Genomic DNA, 17,129 nt, shown 5'->3' on the forward strand with positions numbered 1-17,129 from the left:
CCATGTCAGAGTCAGGAATATTAATGTATACAGTGCATTCGGAAGTATTCAGACCCCTTGGCAATTGAATCCATTTTAGAATAAGGCTGTAATGTAACAAAATGTGGACAATGTCAAGGGGTCTGAATACTTTCCGAATGCACTGTATTAGAGCTTATGAATACGCATAGACCGATATATGAGCCCAAGACTGGAAAAAACGCTGAATTAAAAGAATGATTGTGCTGTTTTACAATACATAGCCCACCACATTTTGGAGTATAGGCTAGACCAATTATGTATCAAAGACATCTTAAATCGATGTTTTTTTAAATGTTTTTCTATCATGCGTAGTATGTGGTAGGTAGGCTATTAAGCTATGTATTGTATAACGGCACAATCATTCTTTTAATTCAGTGTTTTTTCCAGTCTTGGGCTCATATATCGGTCTATGTGTATTCATAAGCTCTAATACAGTGCATTCGGAAAGTATTCAGACCCCTTGACATTGTCCACATTTTGTTACATTACAGCCTTATTCTAAAATTGATTCAATTCTATTTTTTCCTCATAAATCTACACACAATGCCCAATAATGATGAAGCAAAAACAGGTTTTTAGTCATTTTTGCAAATGTAAAAACAAAACATGAAATATCACATTTACATAAGTATTCAGACCCTTTACTCAGTACTTTGTTGAAGCAACTTTGGCAGCAATTACAGCCTCGAGTCTTCTTGGGAATGACACTACAAGCTTGGCACATCTGTATTTGGGGAGATTCTTCCATTCTTCTCTGCAGATCCTCTCAAGTTGGATGGGGAGCATCGCTGCACAGCTATTTTCAGGTCTGATTGGGTTGAAGTCAGGGCTCTGGCTGGGCCATTCAAAGACTTGTCCCGAAGCCCCTACTGTGTTGTCTTGGCTGTGTGCTTAGGGTCGTTGTGAACCTTCGCCAAGTCCAAACTTCTTCCATTTAAGAATGATGGAGGCCACTGTGTTCTTGGGGCCTTCAATCCCCAGATCTGTGCCTTGACACAATCCTGTCTCGGACAATTCCTTTGACCTCATGGCTTGGTTTTTGCTCTGACATACACTGTCACCTATAGGACCTCATGTAGACAGGTTTGTGCCTTTCCAAATCATCTCCAATCAATTGAATTTATCACAGGTGGACTCCAATCAAGTTGTAAATACATCTCAAGGATGATAAATGGAAACAGGATGCAGCTGACCTCAAATTTGAGTGTCATATCAAAGGGTCTGAATACTTATGTAAATAAGGTATTTTGTTTTTTATACATTTACAAAAAATTCTAACAACCTGTTTTTGCTTTGTCATTGTGGGATATTGTATGTAGATTGATGAGATTATATTCTTTACATCCAGGTGCTTCTACACCTGCATTGCTTGCTTTTTGGGGTTTTAGGCTGGGTTTCTGTACAGCACTTTGAGATATCAGCTGATGTACGAAGGGCTATATAAATACATTTGATTTTGATTTGATTTGATTTTAGAATACGGCTGTAACGTAACAAAATGTGGAAAAGGGGAAGGGGTCTGAATACTTTCTGAATGCACGGTATGTGTATGGGTGTTTTTAACTAATCCTGACCTTACAAAGTGCTGCCCATTTTGTTGTGTTTGGCTTTGAAACAACGACCATGTTTTCCACTCAGTTTCAACCTGTTGTTGAACTTCCTTCTTCAAATTGATCATCACAGTCAGGTGAGTTTTTTAAAAGCATGATGATAACTGTTTGATGTGATTTTTATTTGCGTTTGCATTGTTGTCAGAGTGGTTTGAAGGACAATAGAGCTCTGAGTACCAGGCCATTAGCGACGTGAAGGTCGTTAACGAGTTGAGTACTACTAAAAACATGTTCTCTTCTTCTTCCAACAGACGGAGCCCATACGTTAACCTGCGCCTTAATGCTGCTCAACACTGATCTACATGGACACGTATGTACAGCTCTGTTATCAAACCTACAGTCTGTGAAGATAGATGGAAATCAATGTACAGGCAGGAGCCCCCAGAAATACTCATCAATCCTATTTGACATACAGCAGATCCCTGAGGAGTAGAGCCAAAACCCTGTCTAACATGACTCACGCACCAACACAATTGACGTAGAGAAACCTACTGTCGCGTCGGCTCATTGTATTTATGTATTTTGCTTGTCTGTCTTTGAGAATAAAAATAAAGCCCCCCTTAAGGCAGGCAACACCTGTTTAGAAGTGATGTGCTACAGCAACAATAGCTTCCCTCTCTGTCTCACTCTCTCTATATCTGTCTCTCTTCTACCTCTCTATTTCACTATCTCTCTGTTACCCTCCAGCTCAATCTCTCAATCTCCATCTCTGTTCTCCTCTGACCCACTTTCTGCCCTCTTTTTGTCCCGTCTTTCTGTCTCCTACTACTAAATACCACAGCACTATATACTAACTCTTATCCAGTGTTACTTTAACACATGCTCTCACAATTTAACTCTCTGTTCTTATATGTCTACTAACATATCCTCTCATGCTTCTAACATACTCTCTCAACCTCCTTCGTTTCTTCTCTTCTCCTCTCCTCTCATTCCCTCTATTGTCCTGCGTTCTGTCTGACCTCTGTGTGACCTCTGTGTAACCTCTGGCTGTCCTGCTCCGTAGGTGGTAAGTGGCTTTTAGCACTAACCTCTTCTGTGTCTCTCCATGTACCGTATATCTGTGGTCATAATGTAACCAATCAACCACATAATGCATGGAAGAGAATAGCTAATGCTCTACCTGCACACCACTGACACCTAGTGGTCATTCACGGGAATTATTCACAGTACTGCATAACATATTCACATCGATTTGCATTTACAGTAGTGTTTCTCCTAGCCTTGTTAAGATCCACCTACTATAGAAAATACAGTAAACGTCTGAAGAAAAGTTTGTCAATATTTACATTTACCGGTAGGTAATAAGACTGTGAATCCCAAATCACCCCCTCGCCCCTACAGACCCACTTGGAGGGCCCTCGGTTGTCATATGTTGCTGACAACTCCTAGGGTGACTTCCAGAGAGTGGCGAGGGGATCAATAAACCCATCAACTGTTGTTTTACAAGTTATAAACCTCAGTAACAGTTAAACATTTAATTTGAGGTATAGGCTATTTCATAAGTTACGTGTGTCATTTCTTGAAATCAGATATAAACAAATGCATGTGGTTTACAATTAGACCTGCCTCTCCATTATTTTGTATTACATTGTGCTTAGTCCAAACATACCATTATTTTGTATTAAATTGTGCTTAGTCCAAACATATCATTATTTTGTATTAAATTGTGCTTAGTCCAAACATATCATTATTTTGGATAAAATTGTGCGAACTCCAAACATCATTATTTTGGATTCAATTGTGCGAACTCCAAACATCATTATTTTGGATTCAATTGTGCGAACTCCAAACATCATTATTTTGGATTACATTGTGCGAACTCCAAACATCATTATTTTGGATTAAATTGTGCGAACTCCAAACATCATTATTATGGATTAAATTGTGCGAACTCCAAACATCATTATTTTGGATTAAATTGTGCGAACTCCAAACATCATTATTTTGGATTAAATTGTGCGAACTCCAAACATCATTATTTTGGATTACATTGTGCGAACTCCAAACATCATTATTTTGGATTACATTGTGCGAACTCCAAACATCATTATTTTGGATTACATTGTGCGAACTCCAAACATCATTATTTTGGATTCAATTGTGCGAACTCCAAACATCATAATATTTGGATTCAATTGTGCGAACTCCAAACATCATTATTTTGGATTCAATTGTGCGAACTCCAAACATCATTATTTTGGATTACATTGTGCGAACTCCAAACATCATTATTTTGGATTCAATTGTGCGAACTCCAAACATCATTATTTTGGATTACATTGTGCGAACTCCAAACATCATTATTTTGGATTACATTGTGCGAACTCCAAACATCATTATTTTGGATTAAATTGTGCGAACTCCAAACATCATTATTATGGATTAAATTGTGCGAACTCCAAACATCATTATTTTGGATTAAATTGTGCGAACTCCAAACATCATTATTTTGGATTAAATTGTGCGAACTCCAAACATCATTATTTTGGATTACATTGTGCGAACTCCAAACATCATTATTTTGGATTACATTGTGCGAACTCCAAACATCATTATTTTGGATTACATTGTGCGAACTCCAAACATCATTATTTTGGATTACATTGTGCGAACTCCAAACATCATTATTTTGGATTACATTGTGCGAACTCCAAACATATTGTGGTGCTTGTCGGGATAGCCCTTCGCTCTGAAGCCTGCAGCCTTGCTGGCTTTGGCCGAAGTGGTTATCGGAATTAGCCCCTACACCCTCAATATTTTTCACCCCCTAAGCTTTGCATAAGGCGGAGGTGAGCAAGAATGCACAAATGGAGGGCTGAGGTTTATGGGAAAGGGAAGGGAGTGATTTAGGATTCAGCCTTCTGCTTCATTGTCCAGAACAGCCTTCATGTGTCTCTCTTGTCCAGAACATTGGGAAGAAGATGTCTTGCCAGCAGTTCCTCAGTAATCTGGATGGCCTAAACGATGGCAAGGACTTCCCTAAAGACCTGTTAAAGGTACAGTAATCAATGCTAGGACAATATTGATGACAACACTTCAACTAGGCTCCTTACTAATGCTTTGTCTTACTAATGTAATATTTGGTCAGATTCCAATGTTGGCATTACTCAGAAGTTGATCCAGTTCAATGAGATGGGACTTTTTTCTCTCACCATTTTGATTTCTTTACTTCCTGTTTAGGTGCTGTATAATTCAATAAAGAACGAGAAACTTGAATGGGCAATGTGAGTATCCCTTCTCAGGTGTGTGCGTGTGTGTCCTATGTTATTTCTGATGTCTGATGTATTGCAGTGAGGAAGAGGAGTTCAGGAAGAGCCTATCGGAGCTGGTGGAGGAGCAGTATGAGGGAGGGGGGAAGAGGGGGGTTGCCAGGGTAACGGATGGCAATAACCCTTTCATCGCCATCCCCATCCTACCCAACGCTGTCACCTATAAACATGGTGTCCTGTCCCGCAAGAGCCACGCAGACATGGACGGCAAACGCAGTGAGGCTAAACTTGCACGCGCGCAAACACACAAACACATAGATGGGCTTAGGTTAGGTTGGAAGGGAATTTCTTAACGCATAAGTCTTCAGTTATTGGGAATTAAATAAGTTTAGAAATAACAGTTGTCTCACTCCCTCTCCCTCTCTCTAGCCCCACGAGGACGACGAGGCTGGAAGAAGTTCTATGCTGTTCTAAAGGGGATGATCCTTTATCTACAGAAGGTACCAGATACCTCTCCGTTACCATAGAAACAGACTTCTACCACTGCAGTAGAATGCAGCAGTGGTAGCTCAGCTGCGTGTGTGTCACTCTCTCTCTCCCACACACACACACACAAACACAGTAGTAGGAGCTCTCTGACGACGTTATATGTGTGTGTCTCCCCCTGTTGACAGGATGAGTATAAGGCTGATGCAGAGCTGTGTGAGGGGGACCTGAAAAACGCTGTGCGTATCCACCATGCGTTAGCCACCCGCGCTACAGACTACAGCAAGAGACCCAACGTCCTCAAACTAAAGACCTCTGACTGGAGAGTGTTCCTGCTGCAGGCACCGTAGGTCCTCTGCTACTCTGGCCTGTGGGGGAGGCCTGTTCTCTCTCTCTGACAGGAGAGTGTCCCTGCTGCAGGCACCGTAGGTCCTCTGCTACTCTGGCCTGTAGGGGAGGCCTGTTCATCGGAACCAGCTACATGTCCTCTAATGCACATTCGGTTATTTTGTCACACAATGATAACTGACTTTCATGATGTACAGAAATGTGGTGTTATTATTAGCCAAATATTATTAGCCTTTAGATATTTTGTTGCAACTTGTGACATACTCTCTCTCATAATAATGTATGCTATTTAGCAGACGCTTTGTCCATGCATATATTTTACGTACGGGTGGTCTCTAGAATCAAACACGTTATCCTGGCACTGAAAGCGCCATGCTCTACCTTCTGAACACATACAGACACATACAAATGTCTCTCTTTCTGTCTGTCTGTGTCCTTTCTTTCTTTGAAGGAGTGAAGAGGAGATGATGTCGTGGATATTCCGTATTAACCTGGTAGCAGCTCTGTTCTCCGCCCCGGCCTTCCCTGCTGCCATTGGCTCCATGAAGGCGTTCTGTAGACCTCTACTGCCCTCCTCCTCTACCCGGCTAAACCAGGTGCACGCAAACACACATTCTCTCACACACAACCACATATATAGCATGGTGCAACCTAAATTGATTGTGTTATGTGATTGGTTGTTACTGGTGCCTGCTGTTTGATGGGTTGCTGTGATTGGTGCAGGAGGATCAGCTGCAGTCCCACGAGGGGAAGCTGAAGCAGATGAGTGTGGAGGTGGAAGAGCACAGGAAGAACCCTCCCTCGCCTTCTCCCAAGAGCAGAGAGTGGGAGGAGTATCGAATCAAAGAGCACTACCTCATATATGAGGTGAGAAGGAGAGAGGCTACAGGTCTTTGGCCTACATCCCTTTGCATAATATGTGTAGTTTATCTTAAGGGAGAAAGGATGCATCTCTCTTTCTTTCTATGTATCTCTTTCTCTCTCTGTGTGTAACTGTTTCTATGTGCATAGGTCCTGGTATATCTGAAATAGATGTTCTGTTGTTGTGTTATAGTTGTGACAGAATCACGAGATCAATGTCCTATATCTCCTTTCTCTGTGTTTTTCCCCATCATTTGTCATGAACCCTCTTTCTCTCTGTAGGGGAGCATTGTGTAATAGCCTGTGTGTTAAATGAGCCATGTGTGTGATATACGCATATTTATAGTCACATCATCTTGATTCCCCTTCTCTCTCCATTGCAGAAGAGTCGGTACGAGACGTATATCAACCTGCTCCAGGCCAAGATGAGGGCAGAGACAGATGACCTGGAGAAGATAGAGGCTAGCGTGATGAGCGGGATTGGGGAGGGCCGAGGGGGGCGCGAGGGATACCTCCGGAAGACCCAGTCCTCTCCTTCCATCAGCCAGCACAATGTCAATAGCAGGGCCTCTGGACGCACTGGCCCGGGCCAGCAGAGTTGAGAGGAGAACCCCCTAAAAAATATAATGCACCCCCCGTAACCCTGTCCTCTGAGCCAGAGGGCTCTCCCCTCCAAACGCCTGAGAACTGGACCCCCAAATCCTCCCTCCTTCCTATTTCATTGCACAGTAAAGCGGTAATAATTGTTCCAGCTATACAGTATTAATGGTGTTATTTAACCAACAGCTAATTGTCTCTGGCAGTGCTTATAAGAACACTTATAATGGAGAACATGAAGATGTGGAAAAAAGAATGAAAGAGGAGAGAGGACTTACCGGCATAAAGGAAGTGTGGAGTGGAGTTTTTTCGTTTGAGGAGGTGGATGGTGGATTTCAGGGTGGAGGGGTACAGTAGCATAGTAGTAGGGCGACAAGTAGCCTAGCAGTTAAGAGATTTGGGCCAGTAACCGCTGTTTTGAATCCCGAGCGGACTAGGTGAAAAATCTGTTAATGTGCCCTAGAGCAAGGCACTTAACCCACAATTGCTCCTGTAAGTCGCTCTGCATAAGAGCATCTGCTAAATGACTAAAATGTCAAATGTACACTACCATTCAAAAGTTTGGGGTCACTTAGAAATGTCCTTGTTTTTGAAAGAGAAGCTAATTTTTTGTCCATTAAAATAACATCAAATTCATCAGAAATACAGTGTTGGCATTTTTAACGTTGTAAATAGCTATTGTAGCTGGAAACAGATTTTTTTAATGGAATATCTACATAGGCGTATTCCAATGGCACGTTGTGTTAGCTAATCGCAGTTTAACATTTTAAAAGGCATTAGAAAACCCTTTTGCAATTATGTTAGCACAGCTGAAAACTGTTGTTCTGATTAAAGAAGCAATAAAACTGGCCGCCTTTAGACTAGTTGAGTATCTGGAGCATCAGCATTTGTGGGTTCGATTACAGGCTCAAAATGACCAGAAACAAAGACCTTTCTTTGGAAACTCGTCAGTCTATTCTTGTTCTGAGAAATGAAGGCAATTCCATGCGAGAAATTGCCAAGAAACTGAAGGTCTCGTACAACGCTGTGTACTATTCCCTTCACAGAACAGCACAAACTGGCTCTAATCAGTAGAAAGAGGAGTGGGAGGCCTCGGTGCACAACTCTCAACGTCAACAGTTAAGAGTTGCAAAGAAAAAGACATATCTCAGCCTGGCCAATAAAAATAAAAGATTAAGATGGGCAAAAGAACACAGACACTGGACAGAGGAAGATTGGAAAAAAGTGTTATGGACAGACGAATCTAAGTTTGAAGTGTTCGGATCACAAAGAAGAACATTCGTGAGATGCAGAAAAATTGAAAAGATGCTGGAGGAGTGCTTGACGCCATCTGTCAAGCATGGTGGAGGTAATGTGATGGTCTGGGGGTGCTTTGGTGGTGGTAAAGTGGGAGATTTGTACAGGGGAAAAGCGATCTTGATGAAGGAAGACTTTCACTCCATTTTGCAACGCCATGCCATACCCTGTGGGCGGCGCTTAATTGGAGCCAATTTCCTCCTACAACAGGACAATGACCCAAAGAACAGCTCCAAACTATGCAATAATTATTTAGGGAAGAAGCAGTCAGCTGGTATTCTGTCTATAATAGAGTGGCCGGCCAGCACGGTCATTTGATTTCAACCATATTGAGCTGTTGTAGGAGCAGCTTGACCGTATGGTATGTAAGAAGCGCCCATCAAGCCAATCCAATTTGTGGGAGGTGCTTCAGGAAGTATGGGGTGAAATCTCTTCAGATTATCTCAACAAATTGACAACTAGAATGCCAAAGCTCTGCAAGGCTGTAATTGCTGCAAATGGAGGATTCTTTGATGAAAGCAATGTTTGAAGGACACAATTATTTCATTTAAAAATCATTGTTTATAACCTTGTCAACGTCTTGACTATATTTCCTATTCATTTTGCAACTCATTTCATGTATGTTTTCACGGACAACAATGACATTTCTAAGTGACCCCAAACCTTTGAAGTAACTCACACCTTATAGTGAGCCTTCAACAGGTTACTATGGACCATAGAGCATGGAGACTCTCCTCAGTGTATCTGAACAGGCCTATGTAACACACCTACTGTATGGAAGCCTTATGATGATGAACAACACTTACCCAGACTCTCAGAACTGTTAAGATGATCAACTCCTTGCTGTGTAGACTATTATTGATAAGTATGTATTTCTTCTTCCACTTGAACATGAGCTTCATATATGTTATCAGACTGAATGAAAGCACTGTGGCATGTTTTATAACCCTTGTTCTATGTTACTGTCTGGACACCTGTACTGCTGTTACTGAGTGGATACCTGTACTGCTGTTACTGAGTGGATACATGTACTGCTGTTACTGAGTGGATACCTGTACTGCTGTTACTGAGTGGATACCTGTACTGCTGTTACTGAGTGGATACCTGTACTGCTGTTACTGAGTGGATACCTGTACTGCTGTTACTGAGTGGATACCTGTACTGCTGTTACTGAGTGGATACCTGTACTGCTGTTACTGAGTGGATACCTGTACTGCTGTTACTGAGTGGATACCTGTACTGCTGTTACTCTGAGTGGATACCTGTACTGCTGTTACTGAGTGGATACCTGTACTGCTGTTACTGAGTGGATACATGTACTGCTGTTACTGAGTGGATACCTGTACTGCTGTTACTCTGAGTGGAAGCTGGGATGGAGGACATTGACAGAGTATGAGCAGTAATGTTGGTTTGTTGAAGATTTTGATTAAGTGCTTTGTGTGTGTGTGTGTGTGTGTGTGTGTGTGTGTGTGTGTGTGTGTGTGTGTGTGTGTGTGTGTGTGTGTGTGTGTGTGTGTGTGTGTGTGTGTGTGTGTGTGTGTGTGTGTGTGTGTGTGTGGTTGAGGGTTGGCCAGTGGACATTGGGTTAAGGTTGAAAGGAAGCACGTCTAACATTAAAGGATCTGTGTTCTGTGTTGGAATGCTTTGATGCAGAAGAAGACGTCTCCCTGAGTTGGAGCGGGCTCATCTTCCTGTCATATCATCATCAGGGTGCAGATACTACAATCAAAGACTGAAAGACAAAGCAGCAGAACAGGAAGTAGAGGAAGTGGCTGAGCAGAACATAGCTGTACACGTGGTGTAGAATCATATTCATGTGGGAGACCAGAGAGAGGACACGAACCCAGCTCTGTCTCTCCAGAAAGGAACCATGGAAAGATGGAGGGAGGAAAGAGGGCTGTGGTTCTGCTGGACTACATTGTTCTAAATGAAAAATTGAGACTCATCCTCCTCTCTTTCTCCTTCCCCCTTTCCTGACGGGACTTCGGATGGGATAGTGTCCCCAATTCATATGTCTTTCTCAACACTAAAGCGGTACGGAATCTTTGCACGGTCAGAACAGACACAGAGGCTTTATAGATGCTGTGTTTTTGATGAGACTGGATCAGAGATCCTTAGTTCTGTTGACTGAAGTGGAATTTGGAATCAGAACTGACATTTGATACATTATGTATTTCTTACTCTGAGGACCGACCTTGTCACTTTGGCTGTTGTTCTAACTAACCATTGTTTCCCCAGTGTTTTAGGGCAGAGCAGTGCTGTTGTAATATAGAATTGTGAGAAGGTTTTTTACTTTGCTGGTCCTGTCTTAAATAAATATTTTTTGTTGTTTTTTATTTAAACAAAGGAAGCTTGGAGACTGGAAATGTTACTGTATATTGTTATATTGTTTGACAGTGTAAAGTGGAGGGAGTTTTTACTGGTTATTTTAGTCAGTGCTTCCTAAAGTCACCTTTCATATACAATAGAAATTGGCGTCAATGTTTTTATTATCAATTATACAGCTCTTTATCTAGAGATATTGCCTTATGTAACGCAGATGAGAAAATAACGATGTGGAAAATGTTTAGCATAGCTAGTTCTCAATTTAGCAGGAATAAACATCGCGTCCACATCTTGGACACAATGAGCACTTGTCAAGGTACCACTTGCACCTGTAGCTATTAAATACTATGAAAGGCTGGTCATGACTCACATCAACACCATCATCCCAGACACCCTGGACCCACTCCAAACCACATACTGCCCGAACAGAGCCAACGATAACACAATCTCTACTACATTCCACACTGCCATCTCCTACCTGGACAAGAGGAACACCTATTTGAGAATGCTGTTCATTGACTACAGCTGAGCGTTCAACACCATAGTGCCCTCCAAGCTCATCACTAAGCTAAAGATCCTGGGACTGAACACCTCACTCTGCAAGTGGATCCTGGATTTCCTGACAGGCTGCCCCAGGTGGTAAGGGTAGGCAACAACACATCCACCATACTGATCCTCAACACAGGGGCCCCTCAGGATGTGCATGCTTAGTCCCCTTCTGTACTCCCTGTTCATCTGCACATGACTCCAACACCATCATTATGTTTGCGGACGACATTACGGTGGTAGAAGTTCTACAACTGCACCATTGAGAGCATCTTGACTGGCTGCACCACCTCTTGGTATGGCAACTGCTTGGCATCCGACTGCAAGACGCTATAGAGGGTAGTGCATACGGTCCAGTACGTCACCGGGGACGAGTTCCCTGACATAAAGGACTTCTTTACCAGGCAGTGTCAGAGGAAGGCCCTAAAAAAGTCCAGCCATGCAAGTCAAAGAATGTTCTCTCTGCTACCGCTCGGCAAGCGGTACCGATGCACCAAGTCTGGAACCTGAACAGCTTCTACCCCCAAGCCATAAGGCTGCTAAATAGTTAACCAAATAGCTACCTAGACAATCTGCATTGACTCCCTTTTGCACAAACTCTGACTCATCATATACACTGCTGCTACTGCTTATTATCTATCATGTTGCCTAGTAATTTTACTCCAACCTATATCTACACATCTACCTCAGACACATCGACTCGGTACTGGTACTTTGTGTATATAGTCAAGTTATCATTACTCATTGTGTAATTATTCCTTGTGTTATTATTTTTCTATTTTTGTTGGGAATGGCTCGTAAGTAAGCATGTCACTGTTAGTCTACACCTGTTGTTTACGAAGCATGTGACAAATACAATTTGATTTGATTGTCTCTCAAATAGACCGCAACAGTCGTTGGTTAGCAAGCTAGTGATGTTTTGTTGTTGTTGCCATATTAGCATTGACATGAAATCAGTCAAAACACCTCAAAACAAGACATGGTATTAAGAACAAGATAAAACTAGCAGATTCCCTACATGGCAGCCTCTTGTCATTGTTGCAAGCTATCTGACCGTTAAGAGTCATAACGAAGCACGGATTCCGGCCACATCGATGCGTGCACCTTATTTTCGTGATGTCAGCCAACCCGTCTGTTCTGGTCAATGCGACGTGAACAGTATCCATGCTTCAGCACCTTTGACAGCGCCAACTTTCCGCATCAACAACACGTCCTCAAAACGGCACAAATAGGCCTACTTCAGCGCAATGGACAGCACCAATGTCGTATATCGCCATCACCAGCACCTTGAAAAGTGCCTGACTCCTCTTCTAGCGAACTTCAGGTTTCACCAGCAGGTAGGCCTATTGGTCCCACTACCAGTACTTCAAAACGTAAGTTATTTGGACCATTATGAATTTTTTAAATGCTGTGGAACTTTTAGTCAGACACTCTGTAAAGACACAAGGACATGAGGAATGCCTGTTTATTGCAATTAGTCATTTTCAGACGACAAAGGCTTTTCCAACATCAAAACAACAACGTACAAAACAGCACACGTTTTGCCATCAACATAAATTTAATAAGGTAGTGAAAGTACATAAACAAAGTAATGAAGTACAGTAAGATACAAGTTATGATGATGTCAAATGTAGGATGAGCAGATTTTTCAAAGCCAAATTAAGCACCATCGTCATGTAGTCAGGAAAGGCCATAAATCAGTAAGAACTACTCTAGAATGTATGGGGGAAAAGTTAAACATGGTACATCACAGTTTTCAGACCTTTATACCAACTAAAAAATATCAATATTGGTGTAACACTACTTTATCATGCAATTTACTTTAGTAAACCTTCTGAAACACAGACAAAATATACTTCAATAAGTAGAAGAACTTGATACATCTCTGTCCAGCAATGTCACAAAGCCTGGAAAGTAATTTATACTCTCTGAATGTGAGATCCCTATCAAAAATAATATGCAGATTTTTTATTTTCTTAATATATCTAAAGTGCAAGTATTTATCCATCTTATTCAATGCTTTCTGTAAGTATAAAATACAAAAGAAAAAAAACAGCAATATGCTTTTCCTGTTTATATGTTATATTTTTCTGAAACAAGAATCATCATATACACACACACACACACCACAGATAAAATATTTTGAAAGGTGCAACATATCATATAGGGTTGATAAAGGGTAGGTAGACCATACGGTGACATGGGATATGTTCATTGTGCATTGACCCTCTTCCTCCCCATTGACTTTTATAGATCATTTTCCCAATGTCTCTTCCCTGTACATAACAGTAGCCTATACAGTCTGCATACATGAAGGACTCTGCATTGGTATGTGCAAAACAGAGTGTGTGCTGAGCTAGTAATGGTCAAGGTGACTGTTGGCTTCACAAACAAGATTGTGATTGGCCTTTCCCATTATTGACGTGGTCTGTGAGTGATTGGTCTGAACTTGAAGGACCAGAGAAACGTCATAGCAACAATAGAACACTGAAACTCAATTTAATGGATCTTTAAACAGCTTCATAGAATGAATGGAAGTTGAAATTGTAGTGGGAGAGATTCCAGAAGACCACACCTCTAAAGGGACTGGTAGAGGTTGTTACCATGGTCATGCAGCTGTTGTTTAGATCAAAACACACATTCCCACCATTAAGAACTAGTACAAATAAGAAGAACAAAGCACCTCTAATAGTTAATAAATTCTAAGACATCTCTCTCTGATGCAAACAGCACCACCACCACCACCAATGTTACACTGAACTGAACTAGTCATGCTGCTGCACAGTTACAATCAACCCACTGCAGGTTTTGATTATGGGACAAAAACACCTGGCGTCCATTTTGTGCCCCATTGATTAACTGCAATGTGAGCAACATGGCGAAATCATCAGCTCTAAACCGTGGCAGTTGGTTCTGACCCAACACTGTGTTGATCCTTTAAAATAGGCAGTGTTCTAGAATCTATTACACAGAACCATGCCACTCTGGAACCAGAACGGACCCAGTAGCACCTTGTGAACTGACAAAAAAATAATCACTTTTGTTTAATTATCATTTATTTTTTATGTGCGTTTTACAGAGCGAGGCATACAAACATAAAACGTGAGCTGAATGAGTTAGAATTATGGCCCCATTAAATCAGATCCGCTTTAGCCGACATCCACATAGCTGATATATTGACATGTAGGAGGTGGAACCGCGTTAGAGCTGTCAAATCCACAAGTGGCTCCCGGCAATCATACCTAAACCGCACATTGCTATTGGCTTTATGAAGTCGCATTAAGAGAAATCCCATGGAGTCATATTTACAGGTTCAAACACTGAAATGTGAGATGTAATCTACAGCTCAATTAAGCTGATAGAAATCCTCATTAAATGTTAAATGATTTTCAATTTGAACATCATTATTTCTATATAGCCTACACTTTCTAGTTCTGAACTTCTAACGCGAGTGGGACGGGTGTGGCTTCATGACAATGATCTCAAGAGCAGCTGCTCACCGATTTGACAGCTCCAACGCAGTTCCACTTCGGACACCGCCAAAACGTCAGCTATGCGGGTGTTTGCTATCGCCAGTTAACACTTGATCTGATTGACTATAGCCTTCGTCTCTCTAGGGCTGGTCAGTAAGAGAGTTTTGAAAATGGTGTATTGAATTTCCAGGCTTAATGTCTCGCATTTAAAGCCTGAATTCATTCAATCAAGCATTTACTGTGTAGAAATAGCATTTGGTCTTTCACAGCGGTACTGGAGGTTTGACTGAATTCTGGCTTCAAAATGTTCTTTATATGTGTAGAACACAACAGAGTCAAATCCACAGTTTACCTGCTATGTAAAAGATCACTCTGAAATTCTGGGGCAGTGTTAGGCAGTGTCATGGGTTTCTCTCCAAAAGAGGACAGAAACCCATGAAGCTTTAATGCTAGCCTAGTAAAGGGACATTTAATAGGGGTCCTATATGGGGCCCCACATAGGGACCCATGCATCTCGAGGCCTCTTTCTTACAGTTGTAACTCTGACCGAATCCAAATGTCTGGTGGAATTATAGCAGACCTACCTACTGCTGCTCAGTCTGTCCTCAATATCACGCCAGCCGGCCTGATGGCAGTACAGTACAGTGCAGTAGGTTTAGATCTACTAAACTAATCCAAGCCACCCTGTGATGCTCTAAATCCAGCTACTGATGGTTAACCTAGCTGGCTGATTGTTAATCAACGCTTAAAGAAATCCTCTATGGCATTGTTTACTGGTGGACTGAGAGCAAGGAATGCTGGGTAACTGTCAAAATGATTCTGTCTTCACCCCAGGAAGAATGGTTGGTCACTTCATCGTCAGGGCAACCCCCTCTGTCACCACATCAATTTGTTGACATCGTGTCATTTTCATTTAACTTTTCTCCTTCTGACTTGGAATAATTTATCCCAGTAAAACTAAACAGTTTCATGATACTACTCTATTAAATTATAAGACACTCAGAAGGGGCAGGACTGTGCTTCTAACACTGACCTGAAGATGAGGAGATAAGCTTTCTGATTTGTGGGCGGGATAAGCTATGTCACTGTAGCGATTCTGTGGAAAGAGAAACACCAGAAACTTGCCTACACTCACTGAAACACAGTGGGGGTTACTGTATATGAAAGTGATGGGAAATCTCACACTAGTTTGAAACCTTTTCACTTAAATGCAGAGAACGACTTCACATTTCTGTAACAATGCAGAATTCAGACTCATGCTTTTCAAATATCAATCACATATATATATGCCTTTTTTTTGTCTATACAACATACAATGCCACAATTGGCACGTACAATATTGCACACTATAAAGTAAAGTCCTCACAGTCTGTCATCACCCTGTGTAGGGGGAGACTGCTGCTCTGACAACATGTGGAGAGTAACGTTGAGAAATCAAATAATGCTGTGACAAATTAGACCAGCAAGCCCAGTCTAGTTTGGATTATATTGGAGCTGTAGCACCATAGAAAGATACTGCCTTGGCCTTTTGGCCTACATCCAGAAAAACCTCACAAGGGGCTCTTAGGGCATCCATCCATCATCCGTCTCCATCTCATCCCCACTGACTGACTACTGTATACGTCCAGTTACATTTTACATGGTGCAAGAGGTGGACAGACACAACCCCACATCTCTGATGACTATCCATGCTCACATTAGAAGTGCTGCTGCTGTTACTGTTCTAGGGGCCATTCTCTGCTCTCCTGCCTGTGGAGGGAGACAGGCTACAGAAAAGGGCCTCTCTGGTTTGGCTTGTTAGTGTTGACCAATAGCCATACAGCAAACAGTACAGAACTTACAAATGAAAACATACAGTGGTCGAGAGAGATATCATTAACATCGACCACAATGTGAAGCACGTAAACGAGTGGAGTGTATAAGGCACCAGGTTGTTCTGACGTCAGAGAGGATGCGCCCTCGCGGCTCAGCATGCATGTAGCCGCGCGCTGATGTGTCTTTTTACGCGTCTCGCGCTGCCATCACCGGTTGAGCATCTGGTTTTTGTGCCCCATCCCACCCTCCCCCGAAAAAGAAAACTCGCCCACAGAAAACGTGGGCATTTTAGGATTTAAATACAGCTGATTCACAAAATCATAATTAGTATATCTAGGTTAGCACATTTTTTTATCTAACCATTGTTCCAAATTTGAATGGACATGGTGCAAAAGGGTTGATATTCAATAGTAAAGATGCTTCTATCCCGTTTAGGCCAATATCGACTCTGCTCTCATAAAAGACTCCATAAATGTAGGCCTATGACATGATAAAAACGCGTTTCATAACTACATTTTCGATCAAATTAAACACTATAACTT

The 17,129-nt window shown here is 41.8% G+C and overlaps 1 protein-coding gene across 2 annotated transcripts in view; it reads left to right on the forward strand.

Moving 5' to 3' along the window:
• The window catches only part of psd2 (pleckstrin and Sec7 domain containing 2), a 48,924-nt gene extending 38,146 nt beyond the window's left edge, over positions 1-10,778 (forward strand). For both annotated transcript variants that reach the window (XM_052513699.1, XM_052513704.1), the window contains 9 exons: positions 1,883-1,941; positions 4,538-4,627; positions 4,812-4,855; positions 4,923-5,116; positions 5,270-5,340; positions 5,515-5,672; positions 6,126-6,270; positions 6,398-6,541; positions 6,919-10,778. In XM_052513699.1, the coding sequence (XP_052369659.1) occupies positions 1,883-1,941; positions 4,538-4,627; positions 4,812-4,855; positions 4,923-5,116; positions 5,270-5,340; positions 5,515-5,672; positions 6,126-6,270; positions 6,398-6,541; positions 6,919-7,137 (1,124 nt within the window). In that variant the 3' untranslated portion in view covers positions 7,138-10,778. The remainder of the gene's footprint in view (positions 1-1,882; positions 1,942-4,537; positions 4,628-4,811; positions 4,856-4,922; positions 5,117-5,269; positions 5,341-5,514; positions 5,673-6,125; positions 6,271-6,397; positions 6,542-6,918) is intronic.
• The last annotated feature ends 6,351 nt before the right edge of the window (positions 10,779-17,129 follow it).

The sequence above is a fragment of the Oncorhynchus keta genome, chromosome 4 (assembly GCF_023373465.1).
Source record: "Oncorhynchus keta strain PuntledgeMale-10-30-2019 chromosome 4, Oket_V2, whole genome shotgun sequence".
Classification (NCBI taxonomy): domain Eukaryota; kingdom Metazoa; phylum Chordata; class Actinopteri; order Salmoniformes; family Salmonidae; genus Oncorhynchus; species Oncorhynchus keta.